The following is a 19,547-nucleotide window of genomic DNA, read 5'->3' on the forward strand; positions in this document are numbered from 1 at the left end:
GGACCCCTCCCACCCTCCCCACCTCACCCCTTGCTCAAAGCATGGCTGGCACCAGCAAGGTCAGGGCTCCGGTGGTGGCTTTGGGGAGGCTGGTCTTGCTGGGGGCGAGCTCAGCGCTGTGCTTCTCCCTCCCGATGCAGGTCCAAAGAGAGCCAGCACGCTTACGAGAACACCCTGGAGCCGGAGGAGAGGGTGATCACCACTGCCATGTAGCAGGCACCCTGGCCGGCTGCCCTCCTTCCACCTCTCACTTTGCTTCCCGCTGTTGCGATGGGCATTTTCGCAGGGATCCTCTGCACTGGCATTCCCCGGGTGCAGCAGCTGCCTGACCTCTCCACAGCACCACCGTCTCCTGATCTTTTTCCTTCCCACTAGCGGGACACACACCACCCACTAGTGGCGCCCACGCTGGCTCCCGGGAGAGGTCTGGAGATGCCATCTCTCCTGCCTGGTGGTCACCCTACCTGGCTGGGGAGGCTGACGTCCCCCATCCCAGGGGGGTGCTGACCTGCCCCAGGCATGGAGGGGTCCACACTGGGTGCCTGGGACCTCCCCACACCCCCAGCTGCCCTCTGGGGAGCTGCTGATGGAAAATCCTCTCTCTTCTCCCTGTTTTCCCTTCCTTTTTACAACCGACACCATGCATTTTAACGTCAGAACAAACCTTCTCCCCTGTATATATCTTCCCTGTGAGCAATAAAGAGAATTGTTTGCCCATAGGACAGCAAAGAGGGCTGTTTTGTTAAATCACCCGAAGGACTTTCTGGTATCTCAGCGCTTCCAGCCTTGGGGCAGTTTGGGCAGCTTGTCCTGGAGGAGGTGCTGCCCAGCACGTCGCAGGCAGCAGGCTTCTTCCCCAGGCAGGGGCGTACAAAACACCATTTTCCTACAGCACCAAAACCTGATAAGTATTCCCTAAAACAAAGATGCTACGGTCCTGGTGGGAATCTCAGCCCAAAATGGACCACTTCCCACCGCTGGGAGCCCTCCAGGATGGAGCAGGGAGCTGGAGCTGGTGCCACTGCTTGCCATGAGCCACTCTCTCACTTCCCACGGGTGACTCTGTCGATGTCCCTAGCAGATGGTGACACAAAAAATCAGGAATGGGAGTAAACTAGGAGCCACCTAGGAGCCTTCCAGTAACAGACCCACCCTGAAAAGCATCTGCAAAGCCTCGTGTTTTGAAAACGCCCTCAAGACTCAGTGTTGAGAAATCACCGTTCCAGTTGAGAAATTGCATGGGGATAGAAGAAAACAGGCAGAAGGGCCAGAGGGGTCAAGCCCTCCAGCGCAGAGGCAGGATGGCTGCCATCCACATCATCGCATCAGAGCTGTTCCATTCTACCACCTTCTCTGGGGCAGCTGGAGGCTGAGCCAGCCCCAGGCTGGGTCCTGGACCTCCCTGCTTGTGCCCCTGATGGATGCTGCGCCCCTGACTTTTCTCTTGCAGGTGCCAAATGTCATGTGGGCTTGGAAAAAAACAAGCTCCCTAGTGCTTCGCTCAGCAGGGTTTAAGGAGGATTAGTCATTGCGTGTTCCTGCTGCGTCAGCACTCAGGCTGGGGGCTGGGGGTGTGGCGAGAGGAGGGGAACCCATTAATTTTTACCTCTTAGTTGCAAAAGAAGTTAGAAATGGCATCCTTATAATGAGTAACAGTGGGAGTTTATTCCCTGCCCGGTGCGCACCCTGAATGTGTGACAAATGCCCGAGCTGTTCCTCTGGCAGTGCCTGGATGTGGGTTTGGAATGGAGGTGTGCTGGGGGCTCAGTGGGTCTCAGCGTCCCTTTCCATGTGGATCCCTCCCGGGGTTGTAAGTCCAAGCAAAGAGAAGGATGGGGCTTTACCACTGCACATTTTGGGCTAGCCCAGGAGCCTCGGTGCTTGGGCTTATTGCAGCCAGTGCCCCTTCAGGGTTTGCTTTCCTAAGGAAAACATCTTTTGCAAGAGCCAGTCTGTTACCTCCCTGCTGGCATCTCACCTCCGCACTGTTTGTGACGCCTTCCTGCCTCAGTTTCCCTTGTCTGTCAAGCACGACTCGAGGCTGACTGTGCAAAGCAGGCTGCCTTCCTGCGAGCTGTGCAGCCAGCTCACAGATACTTCTTGGTGTGATCCTAAAAAGAACAAAAGGAAGCAAGCATAAATGAAATTTATTGTTGGAAAATCTTAATTAGATTTTAAGCCCCAAAGGGAGAAAAGTGAGGTATTATCTGAAACAGCTAATGAGTGTTAAGGGTCCATTGTTATATTTCTTGTTTACCTTTCTGTGCGGGCTGATACGGCCCAGATCCTCGCCTGTACTGCCATAATTAGGATATCTCATCTCTCGCTGATAGGGTCGGGGATGCTCTTTAAAGCACAATGCTGTCTCATCCCTCCCTGGCAGGATGAGCGTGATCGGGAAGGCAACTTCTGATGTCCCAGTGCTCACGCCTGCCGCATTGACCCTGTGAGTTGGGGGATGCCCTCCAGAGCTGGGGCTGTACCTGATAGCTCCTAGGAGATGGGCACCTTCAACCGCCTTGGTGATCTTTCTGAAGGGTCCCAAGCCAACTTGCTTGGGGGCCAGATCTTCCTCAGCACCTCTCTCCATGCTGCACAGGGGGTGACTGTGTCCTCCACAAGTCACCCCACACCCACCAATGAAGGGGAAGGACACCCATGGGTGCTCCATCCTACCCCTCACTCCATAATGCCAGTATCTCTGACGCTTGGCCTTTAGGAAGACATTCAGGTTTGGGACCTGCTGTGGACAGGATAGTGTCCCTTTGGGCAGAAGATATGCATTACCACCCTGTTACAAGATGTATCACAGCATTTCTTCTCCTAGTGGCCTAGGAGAGTGCAACTCAACTCTTGGACCTCCATATAACAGAGCATCTTGCTGAGAACCATCCTCTCTGATCCTTCCCCAATCTCTCCTGAGGCTCTTTAGCCGTGGAGGTTTAAGATCATAGAATCATTTAGGTTGGAAAAGACCTTTAAGCTGTTCCTGTTCTGTGACCACAGCCCTGGAGCCGCTTAGGCAGGTGGACACCTACCACATAAATAATTCCGAAGTGGTTTAATTAAAGACTTGCTGTGTGCAGGTAAACCTCTGCTGGAAGGACCACCAGCTCTAGCTCTAGCCCAAGCAGTGTAGCCTGGGGTTTATGTCCTGGCATTGGGCACCTTGATACCCAAGTGATGCGATTTGGACCTTCAGAAAAAAGGGAGCCCATCCCACTGTTGTGGTCCTTCAGGCTGGGGAAGGAGCCCAGCCACCCAGGTGGGAGCTGGAAGCGTGGTGTGTAGGGGTGGCTGTGTGTGGGCAAGGGAGCTGCGAAGTTTTTGGTCTCAATTCAAGCCACTGAAAGCCAGAAGTAAAATACCATCCATTGTTGGTTTATACACCCGTAGTAGCCAAACAAACATCCCCGGAGCCTGTCCTTATCACTTTATTACACCTGCTAGAGTGAATAGATTAAAGAGGATGGGGGAGGGGGGAGAAAGCAGAAGAATCCAGCAGAAAAACTGGGTTTTGGGATTGTTAATTATTCTCTGGGGTCTCTAATCTTTAACTGGCAAACAGCATCACTAACTGTCTTAAAGCCCCTCCTGGAACATCCTGATAATAAGCCATCTGCATGAAGGCACCCCGTTATCTGCCCTCCTCCAGCCGCCTGTGACATGGCTGGAGTGGGAGATAATGAATGTGTGGTGTGTAATAATGACACGTCATTCATGATTATCGGCCTGATACCCAACCTTTTAGCTCCATTGTTTGTGCTTCAAAAAAAGAAGAGGAAAAAAAAAAAAGAGAAAATAAAAAGGAGGACAAAAAAAAAGAAAAAGGGGAATTTTTGGTGCTACGGGCTGTCCCGGGGTCCCCGAAGTGTCTCCCTGCCAAAGAGGCTGGGTCTCGTAGCATCTCCCAGAGGGTTTGGTGGTACCCAGGAAGGACTCGCCCGTGGATTGGCGGCTGCTGTAACCATGGTGATGGAGGGAGAGAGCCGAGACAGCGCAGAAATGTCACTGCCTGGCAGAGAGACATTTGGGGCAAATGCTTGGGTGATTAGATCTGTGTCACCGGGTGCTGCTCGGCTCCTCGTGCTGCTTTTTGCTGTTCTCGAAGCCGTTTAGTGGTGGCTTGGTGGAGGAGGTTATCTTGTACATGCTGCTGTCCAGAAACTGCCAGCATTTGAAGGTGGGGGGATGTTTGGGTTGCCTGGTTAGACTTGGATAAGCTGAAAAGTAGAAAAATTTTCTCCTGGTGGCCACTGCGTTATGGCTCCGTGATGCATCTGTGCTGAGAGAATCCTCCCTCAAAAGCTTTGGTCCTTCAAACAGCAAACCTGGGTTAAGCATGATTTTTAACAGGGAGGGACTTTAAAGTGTTTGTATCTCAGGTTACCTCAATTATTGTCAGAACTTCCTGGAATAACAATCCATTTTTTGCATAAAAAATAGCAGTAGTTTCTCCTCTCTTTCCTGAGCAGATTTCCCAGAGCAGTTTCCCTGGGTAAGGTCCCTGCTGGAAATGGTTGGGGTTTGGCTGTTTGTTAGAGTCAGGAGGACTCTTGGAAACCATACGAGCAGCCTCAGTCGTGGCAGTGCATAAGGTGATGGCCTCAAAACACAGGGTTGGGAGGCCAAGCAGGTCGCTGTACAGACCCAGAGATGGGCAGCAGCTGTAGGTCCTCATCAGATCTAACTTCTGCTCTGGCCTTATCCCCCCATGCCCAAACCAGAAGATGATGCAGGAACATCTTCAGGTGCTACCTAGTTTCCTTTGCAACCCACCACCACCAAGGAGACTGGGCTGGGTCTTTGTGGCCAAGTGCTCCCTGGGTTTGTTGCTTGGACCACAAGCTGGAGAGTGCATGAGCAGAGCTGCAAGGTGGGCTTGCTTGTTCCTGGATGGGTGGGTGAAATGTCTGACAAATAGGGCCAGTAATGAAAAGCTGTGTCAAACTGCTGCCCTCCAACGGCTTCGCTCTGCTGGAGCTGGGGAGCAGAAGAGCTGGAGTCTGACCTTTGAGACCAGCCAGGGGTGCCGGGGTGGTGGCACCTGCACAACCTGTGTCTAGTCCCTTCCTGGGGGAGAGGAGGAGAGGGCTGGGAGAAGAGGAACTCAGTCTCCAGCTGCCTTGCAAATAAATACAAGCTGCACCTTGCCGGTTATTCACAGCATCCCTGTCCCGCTAGGTGCTGAGACAGCCAAAACAAAGGTCCAGACCCAGCCCTAGGGGAGTTTCGTTTGTCAGACTGAGGATGCAGCAGGCGGTGGGGATGAGGAGCAGGGGGCTGCAAGGGTTTGTTCAGAGGAGGAGATGCTCAGATTTGGCTGTCCTGGTCTGGCAGAGGACCCAGCAGAGGTAAGCTGCGCAGACAGGTGGCCATGGTTCGGCTAAGTTAGTGCCTGTGGTGATGCTGGTGATGCCATCGCTGTGAGTGAAAGCTGGACAAACAGCCTTGTCTCTCGCTGTGGCATGGCACGTGTGCAGCCCTCCGTGCCTCAGTTTCACCTGATGCCTGCTGAGTGCCCAGGCACTCGTGGTGACAAGCTTTCCCTCGGGTAATATCACCATCGTGCTGGGGACTGTGACGGAGCAGGGCCTGCTCCGCCGCCCTGCATGGCTGAGGGTGGGGATGGGGGTGGGGGTACCCCCAGGGATGGGGCCCATCACCTGCCCTGCTGGGCCTGGCCATGCTCCGTGCAAAGTCCAGCGGGTTTTGCCAGGGACCAGGGAGAACTTGGGTTTTTCTGGGTCTCCCACTGCCACCTAGTGATGCGTTTCCCACCCGGGACCTGCAGCTCACCCAGATGGTCCCCCTTGGCCTGGGAGCCCACCTATGGTCAGTGCTGGGGTGAGGGCCTGCAGTGGGTCCCTGCACCTCCAAAATCAGCCTGGCCCCGCGCCCATCTGCACTGCTGGGGCAGCTCACTCATGTACCGAGCGGTCAGTTCTCAACCTGTGCAGGAAAAGACTTTGTGCTCCCTCTCGGGACTTTTTCTTTTTTGCAAGCTGATTTTCTTCTTGCCACCGGCATGTGTGTGGGGGGTGTGTGTGTGATCTCTCTTTCCCTTTGTTTGACCCCAGATCTTGTTTCCTTACCACAGAAACTCCTGGAGGCAGAGTCGAGGGCATGGGAGGGGTAGAAATGCTCCTCGGGCTCAGTGGGGGACAAACCCACTGAAACAGCCCTTGTGGCATGAGAGAATGTTTGCAGGGCTGCACCCTTGGGCACAGCCTTGCCTCTAGGCTGCTGGGACTCATCCTGTACCCCCCTGCCCCCCTCCAAAGGCAAAAGAAGCCAAAGCCACACCTGGGGAGCAGCATCACACGGCTTTATTCTTATTTCAGAGAGTAAGACTAGGCTGACCACACATTGTTTTCAGCCTCTGTACTTTCTCCAGGTTAGCTAGTGACACATCTCTGCACTGGCTCCCGAGCACCCTCAGCTCAAGGAAGTTCAGCACTGGGGCAGAAAAGCCTGCTGGCCTTTGTCTCTGCAATGTTGGGCACAGGCCAGCCCCAGAGCGGGCTCGGGGATAATTGGGAGGGTGGTGTGGGGGTGCAGTGTGGTGGCAGGGAGGAGCAGCACACCCAGGCTGGAGGCAGGGGAGGGATGTCGTGCTTAGGCAGTACCCGGGCTTTAGACATCTGTGCAAACCATACTGGCGATGTTCACTGCCGTGCCCAAAATGGTGTGAATACACAGGTGGGTGACAGAAGTCCCACCAGGCAGCATGTGAGGGCAGCTTGGAGGTGAGGAGATGAGCAGGACACAGAGGATGCCTGCGGAGGTGACAGCTGAGCCACAGCCGTGCTGTGAGACCCCCTTGGCAGTGCTGTTCTCTGTGGCAGGAGGAGACCTGGACCTGCTGGGTTTGGTGTGTGTGACGGGCGTCAGCGTGCTCCCCTGGACAGCATCGGCCGGGGGTTAGTGTGGGAGAAGTCTGAGGTGGCCAGGGTGGTGTTCCCCTCAAATCTCTGGGTGAAGGGTGATCCTTGGGAAAGCCCTTGCCCCTTGCCGTGGTACCCCACAGCATCAGTGAATCTTCTTCAAATGCAGGTGGATCCCATTCCTGGACCTGAGGATGATCTGTGGTATCAGTGTGGGAGGCTTGGATGGGTCAGGGTAGAGCTGAAAGCGGAGCAAGGTCAAGGCCAGCGCCACCTTAATCTCATTCATGGCAAACTGCTGCCCGATGCAGTTCCTGGGGAGAGGATGACAAATGCTCCGATTACTGCCTTCATCCCTGCCTGTCCTAGAGCTGGGCTCAGCCCATGCATGAGCTGGGGGACCTCCAGCTGCTGCGAGGATGATGCCACAGCTTATCTAGGAATCCCCTGATGCCACACCAAAATGCACCCAGCTCTGCAGTGAGATACTGCTGGTTTTTGTTAATAAGCATTAAAAAAAGATAGGAGATTGAGAGAACTGGGGCTTACTTCACTAGGAAGTGCTGCATGGATCCAGTCAAAAACCCAGACACCTCAGAAAGGTTGTTTTTGGCTCTGTGTGGAGTATGTCCTCTTGGAAGTTACTGAGACCTCAGTATCCTGCATCTGTCTATTGATACAACACATGAACCAAAGACAGTTGGACCCACCTTGGCTTTGAGGTGCACTGGGTACTCACCCCTAAACAAGGGAGCCTGTGTTTCCAATGCAGGCAACAGAAAATGTAAACATCTCTGCAGATCCCCAAGAAAAGTGTGTGAAACCCTACAGTGACCACAGACAGAGCTTGGGGTGTGGGAAATGCTGTGGAGCTGCCAGAGCGTGATGGGGATCCTGCTATGGAAAGCTTGCTTGGCTGACCAAGCCAAGCTGGCTCATAGGCATTGAGGGAAGATTAGCTTCAGGAGCTTGGCTCTGAGCCAGGTCTGCCATGCAAGGCAGCCTGTGGGGGAGGAGAGGAATGAAGGATCTCCCACCTGGATCCAGCAGAGAAAGGCAGGAAAGCATGGGAGTGCCTCTGTGCTGAGTTCTCTGAAGAAAACCTCAGGGGGTCATAAATCTGTGGGAGCAAGAAAAGCCATTTGGTCAATGGTTGGCCTGATACGAGCAGCACCAGGTTCTTCCCCGATCCCCAAGGTAGGGCTGGACGTGGCCTCTGCTGTTCCTGGGGGAGCTGCAGCTGACAGGCATGTCTCTGCAAAGCCAGTGGGTGAGAAGAGGGAGCTGGTGGCTGTGTGGAGATACCCTCTTGGAGATAACCAGATCACCCACTACAGCACCCAAGATGCCTGCAGGTGTTTTCTCATCCATGATAGCAATGATCAAGTCAGACTCTTTCTGGTACAGAGATGCCTGATCCTGGCTCTCCAGACAGCCACTGGAGAAAGGCAGCTGTGTACCCTCCTTCAAGTTTCCCAACTATTTCTTCCTTGAAGCCCCCATGATATCAGCTTCGAATCACACCCTGACTGGACCTAAATCTACGCTGGGACCTAAGTCTATCCAGGGCAGCTGAAAGCAGTCTGAGTATCTCTGTGTCACCGTGCATGAACATAGACTCTTCAACACCCTTTCCCAGCACTTTGTCATGTTCAAAGGCTTAGCGGTATTTGGTAACTTCATTGAACTTTGCATTTAGATATGGACTGTTGGAATAAAAGGGAAAAAAATCCATGGCAGGGAGGCACAGGCTGCCTTGTTCAAGGGGGCTGAATGTCTGGGCTCAGAGATCATCTTCCCCTTCTTGTTATAAAGGTGAGATACCTCAGGGTCCTCCCACACATCCCGGTTCCTATGAATTGCAAATATATTCACTGCAACCTGGCAGCCTGTAAAAGAAAAGTGAGAAAAAGCTTGAGACACCTCAGAGTGAAGTGATACCCACCCAGGAGAGGTGGGATGCCCTCTCTCCCTGGTTCTGCAGGGGCTGTTGCAGGGCATCTGGGCAGTGAGGATGCCCAGCCTGTCCAGGGATGTCATCTCCTGAAACCTCACATGGAAGAAACAGTGGTCTCAAAGCAGGGCCCCGTTTTGGTAACAGTGGATGAACTTTTACTCATGGTCAGGAGAAACACTCTGCAAGTCCCCTTTGAGCTCTGTGAACACCTCACTGCCTTGGAGCATGTCCATCCACCCTTCAATGCTCACTGTGACAGTGAGCTGTGGTGGCCCTGTACAGCCCTTGGAGAGAGAAAAGAGGCTGGAAGCCCCTACAGCCTCTCCACGCAGCAGCTCTAGCAAGGATGACCCACTTGTCATGGACAGAAGCATGAAGGATGAATGAACTCAACAGACCTGCTGGCAAGCTGCGTCCATCGGGAAATGTGACAGGTTTAGAGAGCTTTCGGGACACAGAAGGAACTGGTGGAAATAGGCGCAAGCTCTCTTTGATGCACATCGTGGTGTAAGTCATCTTCCCAAGGTCCTCCCTGAAAGCAAAGCTGGGGGTCAGGCTGTGTTTGAGTGACAGCAATGGGGACACCCGCAGCCACGGCCTGTGTGGCATACTGGGTGGGCTGGACTTGCACGTCTTCTGTCTCCTGCTGGGGTTTCTCCTTCTAGTCCTCTCTTTGCTGCCAGCATTGCTACATGAAAAGCAGAATGCCCCAGTGCAGGTGCAGTATAAGGTGGATGAAGTTTCCTTCTCATGATCGTAGAATCATAGAATGTTTTGGGTTGGAAGGGACCCTTAAAGGTCATCCAGTCCAACCCCCTGCAGTGAGCAGGGACATCTTCAACTAGATCAGGTTGCTCAGAGCCCCGTCTGACCTGACCTTGAATGTTTCCAGGGATGGGGCATCAACCACCTCACTGGGCAACCTGTGCCAGTGTTTCACCACCCTCATCGTAAAACATTTCTTCCTTATACCTAGTCTAAATCTACCTTCTTTCACTTTAAAGCCATTCTCCCTTGTCCTATCACAACAGGCCCTGCTGAAAAGTCTGTCTTCATCTTTCTTGTAAGCACCCTTTAAGTATTGAAAGGCCACAGTAAGGTCTCCCTGGACCCTTCTCTTCTCCAGGCTGAACAATCCCAACTCTCTCAGCCATTCCTCACAGAAGAGGTGTTCCACCCCTCTGATATTTACATGCCTTCATCTGGACCCGCTCCAACAAGTCCACGTCTTTCCTGTGCCGAGGGCTCCCGAGCTGGATGCAGCACTCCAGGTGGGGTCTCAGCAGAGCAGAGCAGAGGGGCAGAATCACCTCACCTGACCTGCTGGCCACTCTTCTTTTGATGCAGCCCACAATATGGTTGGCCTTCTGGGCTGCAAGTGCACATTGCCAGCTCCTGTCCAGCTTTTCATCTACCAGTACCCCCAAGTCTTTCTCAGCAGGGCTGCCCTCAATTTTTTCATTCCCCAGCCTGTATTGATACCAGGGATTGCCCCAACCCAGGTGAAGGACCTTGCATTTGGCCTTGCTGAACCTCATGAGGTTTGCATGGGCCTACTTCTTGAGCTTGTCCGGGTCCTTCTGGATGGCATCCCATCCCTCCAGCGTGTTGACTACACCACTCAGCTTGGTGTCAACTGCAAACTTGCTGAGGGTGCACTTGATCCCACTGTCTATGTCATTTATGAAGATATTAAACAGTATTGGTCCCAGTACAGACCCTTGAGGGACACCACTTGTCACCAGTCTCCATTTGGACATTGATCTGTTGACCACTACTCTCTGGCTGTGACCATCCAATCAACTCCTCGTCCACCCAGCAAACAGTCCACCCAGCAAATTCATATCTCTTCAGTTTATAGAGAAGGATGTTGTGGAGGACCGTGTCAAAGACCTTAAAGGATAAATGAAAAGAGTTCAAAGTAAAGGAATAAGAAGTCCTGGCTCACCACTCAACGGTATCTCGGTCTCCCAAGATCCCCTGGATCTCCTCCCTGCACCGCTGCTGGTGCTCTGGATGTAATGACAGGCAGTAGAAGAGCCAGGAGATCCCACTGGCTGTGGTATCATGTCCCGCAAACATGAACGTGTCCACCTCGGCACGCAGGTCCTCATCAGATAGCCCAACTCCATTTGCGTCCTAACAGAGAGGATGCAATTCTTAATATCATTCTTAAGCACACATAGACTGGACTTGGGTTTTTTTGGCTGTAAAAATAACCCTGGGAGATGATGAAGAAAGGACCAGTTTGGTGTCTCTTATATGTCCCTGTACATCAGGAAGTAAGCTGGCAGAAAATATATCCGATACACGTGAGAACAGTCAGACCTGCTTGTTGCTGACTTCGCAGTCAACAGAGCTACAGAGCTGGGCTTTGGTGGGATGTCAGGTCCCAGCCCTTCAGGACATCCTATTCTACCCAGGGCCCCTGTTAGTTTTTTCAGTAGTTGCATGACTTTTGTTTCAGATTGAGACACAAAAGAAAGCGGTGGCTCCAGAAAGCCAGAGTGAGCCAGCGTGTATCTCCTTCCTGAACACCAAATGCCGTCCTGTGAAGGTAAAACTACAGAAGGTAAGAAACAAAATCTCTTGAGAGGACTACAGCCGCAGTGGCCACCTTGCAACCTTTCCAATGATCTCATTCTTCTCTGGTTTCTGACAGCTCACTTATTTTAACTACTAATGTGCTCAATGAAAATGAACAGGGGAGATGAAAGTCTGCCCGAGCTATTTATGCTCAGTCACTGCACCTCACACATTTGCATTTCTTTCCCTGTCAGTCCACCTTTCCTCAGCGAGGAAACCTGGAGTGGGGAAGCTGTTGCCAGCAACTCCAGCCAGGGGCGGTGAGCTCCCTGCTGATGCATCCTCGGTGCCACCCGGGTATGTTCCTTAGCATTTGAAACAATTATTTCAAACGCTCACCTTGGTACAAAGAAGAATATCCAGAAAATCCAGATGTCTCTTCTTCTGGATCTTGTCAAGTTCCTTCTCATTGGACAGCAACATCTTTCTTTCTTTTATTACCTTATCTGCATAGAAGAACGATCAGTTAGCTGTGTCTTGCTCCTCCAGAGACCTCATGTACTTCTCTGCTTGGTCAGCAGCTCTGACTCAGCTTGATGTGTAACCCCCTGGCCAGCACATGCTGCAGCCCCGCACGGAGCCGCTCCAGGTGCAAGTGGGCTGGGGAGAAAGGGGAGAAATACCTGTGTGGGTATGGGCCAGCTTGCAAGCGTCCTGAAACTCACGGCCTTTGTGAGTCAGGTCATAGAAGATATCCTTGTAAGAAAAAGTCTGGATTCTGTTGCTCACGAGGTAGCTCAGGTCATAAACAGCTCTGATATAATAGTCTGAGTTGCTGTAAGGAGACCAAGGTTAAGGCTGGTCTTAGCAACAGGAGTGGGGAAACGGAAGCACTTGCTTTCTCAGAACTTGAACATTTGGGCACCGACCTCTGAGTCTGACAGTTGGCGTTATAACTGAAGGCACATTTCATGATGCTGTCTAGTGTCATCAAGCTGACGTCTTGAAAGAGCTCCACTGATTTCGTCTCTGTGTTCTTTCCCCATTTGTCCTAGTGGTGGAGACAGGGGTAAGGAGGGACAGACTACCATCTACAATCAGGTCATATTTTCCTGTCCCTCTTCCCAGATCCATGCGACTATGTCCTTTCTTTTCTGCAGGCAGAGGCCCTAGTTCACTATGTATTCTGTGACTCTAATCAAACTCTTCTGTGCACTTCTTTTTCCAGGTTTACCATTAGTGGGCTAGAAAGAATATTCTAGCAGTAGCTGATTTTATTGGAAAGCAGATGAAAGAGAGAGTAAGTGGAATGGCCAGAGGAAAGTGAGGGGAGCAATATCAGAACTTTAAAATAACCCCAAAGGTCCAATCAAACTTCAGGAACCATCTAAGTCCAGTCTCTTTCCCTCAGTCATTCCCAGACCTGATTACTTTTGCTGGTGCACAGCTGAAAGGTAGAAGTAACAAGAGTGGTGATTCTTACCAGCATCACTTTAACCGAGTCTGACATCAGGGCCACGTAAGATTTCAGCACATCATAATGAAAAGCTGGGGTGAGCAGCTTCCGATGCTGGAACCATTTGGTTCCATCCAAGATCAACAGTCCCTGCCCTGGAGACACAAAAAGCAAAGGTGCAGTCAGCTCCTCCAGACTCTGATCACGGCTCTGGCAGCCTTACTACTGCTCTTGGCCAAGCACAGGCCGATGTACAGGGGCCGGGAGAGGGAAGAGTTGGTGGTGCAGCCTTTTCTCCAGCCCCTCTGAGGCTGTTCACAGCAGGGCTCTTTGGATGGAGGATGCCCACGTGTCCTTCACTGCATCCAGCTGTGCACACCTGATCTATCCTGAAACCAAACCATGATGGCAGAGGCACAGGACTTGCTCTCTTGGGTGGTTTTTTCTGCTCTAAATGAAATACTTGAATGTCTTTTGCAGCACACGCTGACATTTGTTAGCAGGACCCTGGAGGACTACCTCAGAGCTGTGTGCAAGCCATGAACCCTCCTGTGCTCAGTGTGCCTCACCCCAGTTATCCACAGTAACGTTCAGTCCCTGCACAAACTGCAGGTTGCTTTGTGAAGGCCAGGGTGTGTGATTCAAGGCAAAGCCACCTGATGTGCTCCATGACTAGGTGGGCACCACCAGTCCTAGTGGTCACACTCAAACCAACCCTCTCATTTGTGGGTTGTGGTTTTAGAATGGAAGAAAGCAAAATAAAGGAAGACAAGAGAGAAGCCACTGAAATGGGCAGTATGGCTGAAAGGGTTAATGGAAGAGAATGACTTACCAATCCAGGGAACTAAGAATTTGTAGGGTACATTGGGCTTGCGATCTGTAAAAAAAAAAAAGGTACCAAACCAGTATGAATGACTCATGGATTCAACATAACAAAAAAGAAAATTCAGGATAAATCGACATTAGACCTTGTCCTCCAAATCACAAAGTAGAATTGATCTCCTTTTGATACGTAAAATACCCTACCACTAGAGCTAGAGTTTAGAAGTGGTATCCCACAAATATGTCCTCATTGGAATTGAGAAAACCAGATAAAGGTATAATGAAAAATGTGTGTGGAAAAGATATGGCCATGGCAAAGCTGAGAAACATGGATGGGAGTTACTGGAGATTCCCTGTCATGTACGACTCACAGGCATCATGCTCCATAGAAAGGAGCAGAGGAGAAGACTTAAGATGTCTTTTGAGAGCTATTGCCCTGCTAGCTCGCTCATATTACTGGATTTACTGAGAAACACAGGTGGTAGGTGCCATAGAAGACAGTAAGATCAGCGATAATGGAGATGGTGACCTGGGAGGAACAGGCACCTGGTCACTGTTTTGCACAAAAGTACAAACTGCTCCATGAAACCTGGAGCAAGCTGGGAGCTTGTGAGGGGGAGCAAAAAAGGAATTGCAATACTGTGAAGGAAGCTGGCAGAGGGGATGACTCCAGGCAAGTTTCCCCTGATTTTCTCGGTAGGGAAGTGTCAGGGACATGACTTCCCAAACCCAGATGTAGACACTTACCTGTTTGGCCAAGTAGGCTTTTGGCATATTCAGGGTGGTGGACTACTAGAGAAGGCAGGGCTGGTCCAAACCATCTGGGAAAGGCATAGGGGTATTCCTCTGCCCATGACACCAGCTGATTTAACATTTTTTCAGCATTTAGCTGCAATGACAGTTAAGCAGGGACTGATTTCAGTCAGAAAAAAAAGGGTGTACTGGGGAGAGCAAAGGCTGAACTTGCCCTCTTAGGGAAAGCGGATACCACACATCCTTTCCTGGGAACTTTAGACAGAGTGGGCAGACTTGCCAGAGCAGGGGTTTCCATGCTGCAGGTGGAGGAGATGCTGGGCATGGCAAAGGGAGCGTGCACAGGTAGCAAAGCCGCCTGAGCTGCCACGTCCCTGCAGCCCAAGGCAGCTCTATGGGGAGTCCCGGCTGCAGTCAAGCTGTGCTAGGACAGCCTGGGCTCAGAGCAGCTTGGTGCCACACTTGGGAGCTACAGCTGGCATGGGCAATGCCAGGATGAGCAGTGAACAGGCCGGCAGGACCAAGGCTGTTGCACCCCTACTCTCTATGTTCAGCAGTGCAAAGTGGGCATGCAACGTGAAAGCAAAAGTATCTTCACTATGGAAGGATGAAAATGGCTGCAATAAAATGCCCTGCTTTTGTGGTCGTGTCTTAAGTGGTTATAGGGGGAGAGACTTACTAGTAGAAGTTCTAGTGCAGGAGAGACATTTTATGGTTGCTCATGTTTAAATAACTTCATGAAAGTCTCAGAAATCACCTAATTCCATGTTTAAGTATATGATCAAAACCAATGAGGCTGTTTTTCTCCAGATGCTGCACATCTCTTATCCAGGCAGATAGATAAGAGATGTGCATCATTTCTGCCCTGAAGAAGTCTTGGTGCTCCCTCTGCAGAAGTCCTCTCCCATAGGAAGGGAGATGAGCAGGAGACATGCACACCCCACCCAGTGCATCCTCTCATCCTGACTGATAGCTTGCACAGCTGTTGGGACAAACTTGCCCTGAATGTGCCCCGCTCCCTCTCCTTACCAGGTGATTGTGGCCATAGAGCCAGTGTTTCGGGGGACCAGGGAATGCCTCCAGAGCTTTGATGAGTTTCTTCCTCTCCCGATAGAACTGGACCACCTTCAGCAGCATGAAGATTACACCAAGCACCACAGACAGCTGCAGAACGACAGCAGAAGGTCTGGCTAGGTTGTCCAGCAGAGATGCCATGCTGGCCCTGCGTCTGGGGTGCCTGACACTGCCTTCTCCTGCCTGCTTCTCTTCTGCTTCTCACACGCCTACACCTGATGGGGAGCTAGGTACAGGTAAAAACCCTCTCCTTCTTGCTCTGCTAGAGCCGAGCCTGGTGAAACACTGCTGGCAGCAATTTATAGCAGCAGGAACATCATGGTAAACAATGACTCAGCTTGGCCGCCAGCCCAGTTGCTGCTCCCACTCACCCTTTGACCTGTTTCCAGCAACCTGTGGATGCAGGTGGCTTGTTAACAAACAATCTGTACATATTTCCTACTTTCATTGAAGTCCCATACTCTCCAGCAGCAAGAGAAAGCATTCATGGTCATCCATGCCCAAGTGGATGAAGCCTTAGGAGGGAGGAGGTGAGAGGCAGTCAGGGTCGGGCTCTAGCTGAGCTCCGTGCTGTCCTCAGCCAGTTCAGATCTGGAAGCTGTTCATCCGCTCATGAGAAGTGAGGAACAAATAGGCCACCTCTACCCAACACATGAGCTGGATGGATCCAGCCATCTTCAGCTGTAAAAGCATTGCTCTGGGTGACTGCAACATCACACAGCACCGCTAGACTGTAATCAAGAGAACAGACATAACGCCATCAGCACAGAAGGGACTGTGGCCCCATTCTCCAAGAGGTCCTACCATAGGTAAGCCAGCAGACAAAACTACTGCCCAGTAGTCTTAACCATGGTCAATAGTTAAGACAAGGAGAGGGAAAATAGCAGAGCAGTACGATGAGCTGCAGCAAGGTTGAGGGCATGTCTAACCTGATAGAGAGGTGTGATGGTCTGCGGTCCTGGTGAGTGCTTCTTCCTCTGTCTACACAGCATCTCAACATCCTCAAAAAAAGGCTCCACGTCACCACATTTACCTCTCCAATGCAATGCTTAGTTGGGACCAAGTAGGATTCCTTCTAGCAAACCCTGAAGGATCCTTGCAGAAGCCTGGAATTGCCTGGAGGGAATTGTGGGGTTGGTGGAGAGCTTGGACTGGAAGCCTGCTACATGTAGGTAACTTCTAGGCATATTGCAAAGAGGATGCTCTCCAGATGTGCTGATATAATTTCCCATTTGGATGTTGGGATATTGTGAGGATCAAATGGGTTATCAGCTGCTAAACCTGGTAGTAGGATGGGCTTCTACATAGGAGCTGCTGAATTCTGTGGGTCTTTCTCTTCAACTGAACATGTCTCTAAGACAAAGGTCTTCTGGTGTTTGGGCACTTTCCTTTAGTTTTTAGTCTAAATTATGCCATGGCAAATTGAAACCCATGTTTTCTGCTAGTGGAGTCATTTTACTGAAAAAAATACTGTTTATCTGATGTTCCTTGCCCAGATCTATCCTTTTTATAGCCACAGAGACATGGAGATCATAGGCTGAAGTGAATGTGCACAGCCTCAATGAAAACATTTAAATTTTGTAGACAGAAAGAATATATGAAAAAAGTCTTACACAACCCCCTGTCAGGGAATTACCTGGCTCCGCAAAAAAAGTCTGAAAGGTAGTGGAGTAACTTTTCCCTTAGCTGGCTTGTGGCCTATTCGTTAATTAATGATCACAAAGATGAAGCCACAGGTACAGACAGTACCATCTGTATTTCAGTCTCAGGGAGACCTAAAATGCCTGGCTGCTACTAACCCATGTAAGGGGCTGACAATAGATTGCTGGTCCATTGTGACGTGCTGCTCACCGAGAACAAGCCGAAGGTCGTGTGCGTGCCAGTCTGGGGGCAGCTTGGGAAGGTGCTCAGCTGCCAAAGCCAGACTCATCCTGTGCTCTTTGAGAGGAAAATCAACAGACTACAGAAATGCTCAGGTGTGGTGCACAGCACCCTTCAGGAAGAAGTGTTGTTAAAAGTATCTCCCTTTTCACCTGAAATCTTCACATGCTACTTCAAGTTCTCAACCCCTCTTGGGAGCTCACAGCGTAAAGCCCCATATTTGAGGGCATCTGGGGCAGTTTTACTTCACATCCGTGCAGGTTCCCTTGATGATATGTACAATCTAATTCAGGATGGCTTTTTTTTTCTCTTCTTGGGTGGGTAAACTAGTGCACAGAGCAGGAAGACTCATCTGACCCTCTGCCCAGCACAGGCACTGCAATATTACCTGTGTGTCCTTCCAAGGGAGAGGATTTGTTCTCCCTGTCGTGCAGCTAGAGGATGCTGAGTGCTGTATAAACACTGAATCTCACAGCTGAACAGTTCACAGAGGGACCCTGTGAGTTCAGGTGGCTCCACCTTCATGTCCCTTCAAGGGATATTTGTGCATCCCACTGCTTCTGTCTCCTCTTGGAAGTTCAGCTGTGGATTTTCTGGGCGAACATCAATCCCTCTGCTGATGTTAGCTAGTGTGGTACATGGTCTCTGTCATGTGTACCATAGTTCTCAGGTGGGGATAAGATATTTTGCAAATGCTTGGGCATGATGTGTTGGAAGCGGCAGTTTCTAACAGTGGCCTCCAGCTTCAGCAGCGACAGCGTTTCCAGAGCTCCTCATTTACTGCTGTGTTTGCATCCTGAAGCTGGCAGCCTGGACATTTCCACACAAGATAAAATGAGAACGCTGACATTGAGACACCTGCCATCACGGGTACCCAGGGCACAAAAGGCACCGGGCATGACAGCTGGCCAGCCAGCTCCTGCCATGCACGCCCAGATGCCTGCTAAAGTTTGGGCTAAAGAGGGGGTCTGTCCATTGCTTCTGCATGCTGGTAGTAGAAGACTGCTCTAGAAACACACTTTTCCCTTGAAAGACACCAACTCCATGATCTACTCTTAGTCTGTTCCTGTGCTGCACGTACCCTTTTGCTGGTCTGCCAGTGTTGTCTGTAACACTGAGTTTCTTCAGCATTTCCCTAGAAATAGCGATTGCATAAGTTCCTCAGCTGAGATAAAGTGACCCAGTCAACACTACAGCTGTCTGCATGGCACTGGGCTTTCCTTGGCATGGCGGGAGGATGCATTGGACAAAGCCAACGGACACAGCTGAAAGTCTCTTATATCTCCTCAGACTTGGGTGCTTCGGCTGCCTGAGCTCTGTCCTAGCGCATTTCTTCAGCTCCCCGGTGTGACTGTCCCCTGAACGGGACCCCTGTAACTTACATTAAGATGGTGTCTCTGGTTCTTCAAACTGGGAAGAAGAGGAAGTGGGGGTTATATTCTCTGGCTGGCATTTGTCATCCTGCTTTCTCCCCACCAGTTGCTGGCATGCTGCATCCTTTGGGCCAGAGCCTGGTAAGTCATTACAGCCACATCCTGCAACAATTTCAAAATTTAAAGAACACACTGACTGTCCTTGTGTTGCATTGGAGAACAACCCTGGCAGGCACCGAACACCGTTAACTTTTCACACACTTGGCCATCTTCATAAAACTAAGCGTGTGTAATTATGCCGAGCCAGCTAGATCTGTGTGAAAGTTCAGAGAGTTAAAGGTTGTCCTACAGGAGGCACAAGGCTGCAGGCTGTCAGGTTAGACATGTCTTAGGAAAGGCTCTGGCTGTAACCAGAGCAAAAGGCACCTGATCTGTCATGACAACTTCACACTCCTGAGCAGGAGACCCTGACTCCAGGGATCTCACGGCCATGGAAGGTGTAGTACACATTACCTCTAGCTCTTCCTATGATCCTCCATCTGTCCTGCAGCACCATGATGAATGGGCTTCCCATCAGGAGAGGAGGTGGTGCAGGCTGCTTAGCCAGCTGGCTGGCAAGTGTGTGGGTTGCAGCTGGTCAGGAACCTCCTGTTGATGCTTCTTGCCTACCTGAGGAGGAGAAGGATGAACATGCAACACAAGGAGCCACTTTTGAGCTGTCAGAGGCAGGCTCTGCATGTTGCCTTCAGAATGTGGGGCTGACCTAAACAAAAAAAAACCAACTGGGCAGGTGAAGGGTGTGAGGAGAGCAGTGTTAC

General features: G+C 51.1%; 2 protein-coding genes across 3 annotated transcripts in view; one reads left to right on the plus strand and one right to left on the minus strand.

Annotated features, from left to right (window-relative positions):
- The window catches only part of PDZK1IP1 (PDZK1 interacting protein 1), a 28,279-nt gene extending 22,061 nt beyond the window's left edge, over positions 1-6,218 (plus strand). For both annotated transcript variants that reach the window (XM_080407692.1, XM_080407691.1), the window contains exon 4: positions 141-6,218. In XM_080407692.1, the coding sequence (XP_080263818.1) occupies positions 141-213 (73 nt within the window). In that variant the 3' untranslated portion in view covers positions 214-6,218. The remainder of the gene's footprint in view (positions 1-140) is intronic.
- Positions 6,219-6,307: 89 nt separating this feature from the next.
- Positions 6,308-19,547, minus strand: part of LOC308071772 (uncharacterized protein) — a 33,522-nt gene continuing 20,282 nt past the window's right edge. The window contains exons 13-25 of the mRNA XM_080407700.1: positions 15,937-15,990; positions 15,431-15,672; positions 14,396-14,537; positions 13,659-13,703; positions 12,854-12,981; positions 12,300-12,421; positions 12,054-12,205; positions 11,770-11,876; positions 10,793-10,983; positions 9,243-9,376; positions 8,712-8,776; positions 7,925-8,007; positions 6,308-7,201 (exon numbers count right to left, since the gene is read on the minus strand). Of these exons, the coding sequence (XP_080263826.1) occupies positions 7,033-7,201; positions 7,925-8,007; positions 8,712-8,776; positions 9,243-9,376; positions 10,793-10,983; positions 11,770-11,876; positions 12,054-12,205; positions 12,300-12,421; positions 12,854-12,981; positions 13,659-13,703; positions 14,396-14,537; positions 15,431-15,672; positions 15,937-15,990 (1,634 nt within the window). The 3' untranslated portion in view covers positions 6,308-7,032. The remainder of the gene's footprint in view (positions 7,202-7,924; positions 8,008-8,711; positions 8,777-9,242; positions 9,377-10,792; positions 10,984-11,769; positions 11,877-12,053; positions 12,206-12,299; positions 12,422-12,853; positions 12,982-13,658; positions 13,704-14,395; positions 14,538-15,430; positions 15,673-15,936; positions 15,991-19,547) is intronic.

This window comes from Falco punctatus (assembly GCF_963210335.1).
Source record: "Falco punctatus genome assembly, chromosome: 11".
NCBI classification, from domain to species: Eukaryota; Metazoa; Chordata; class Aves; order Falconiformes; family Falconidae; genus Falco; species Falco punctatus.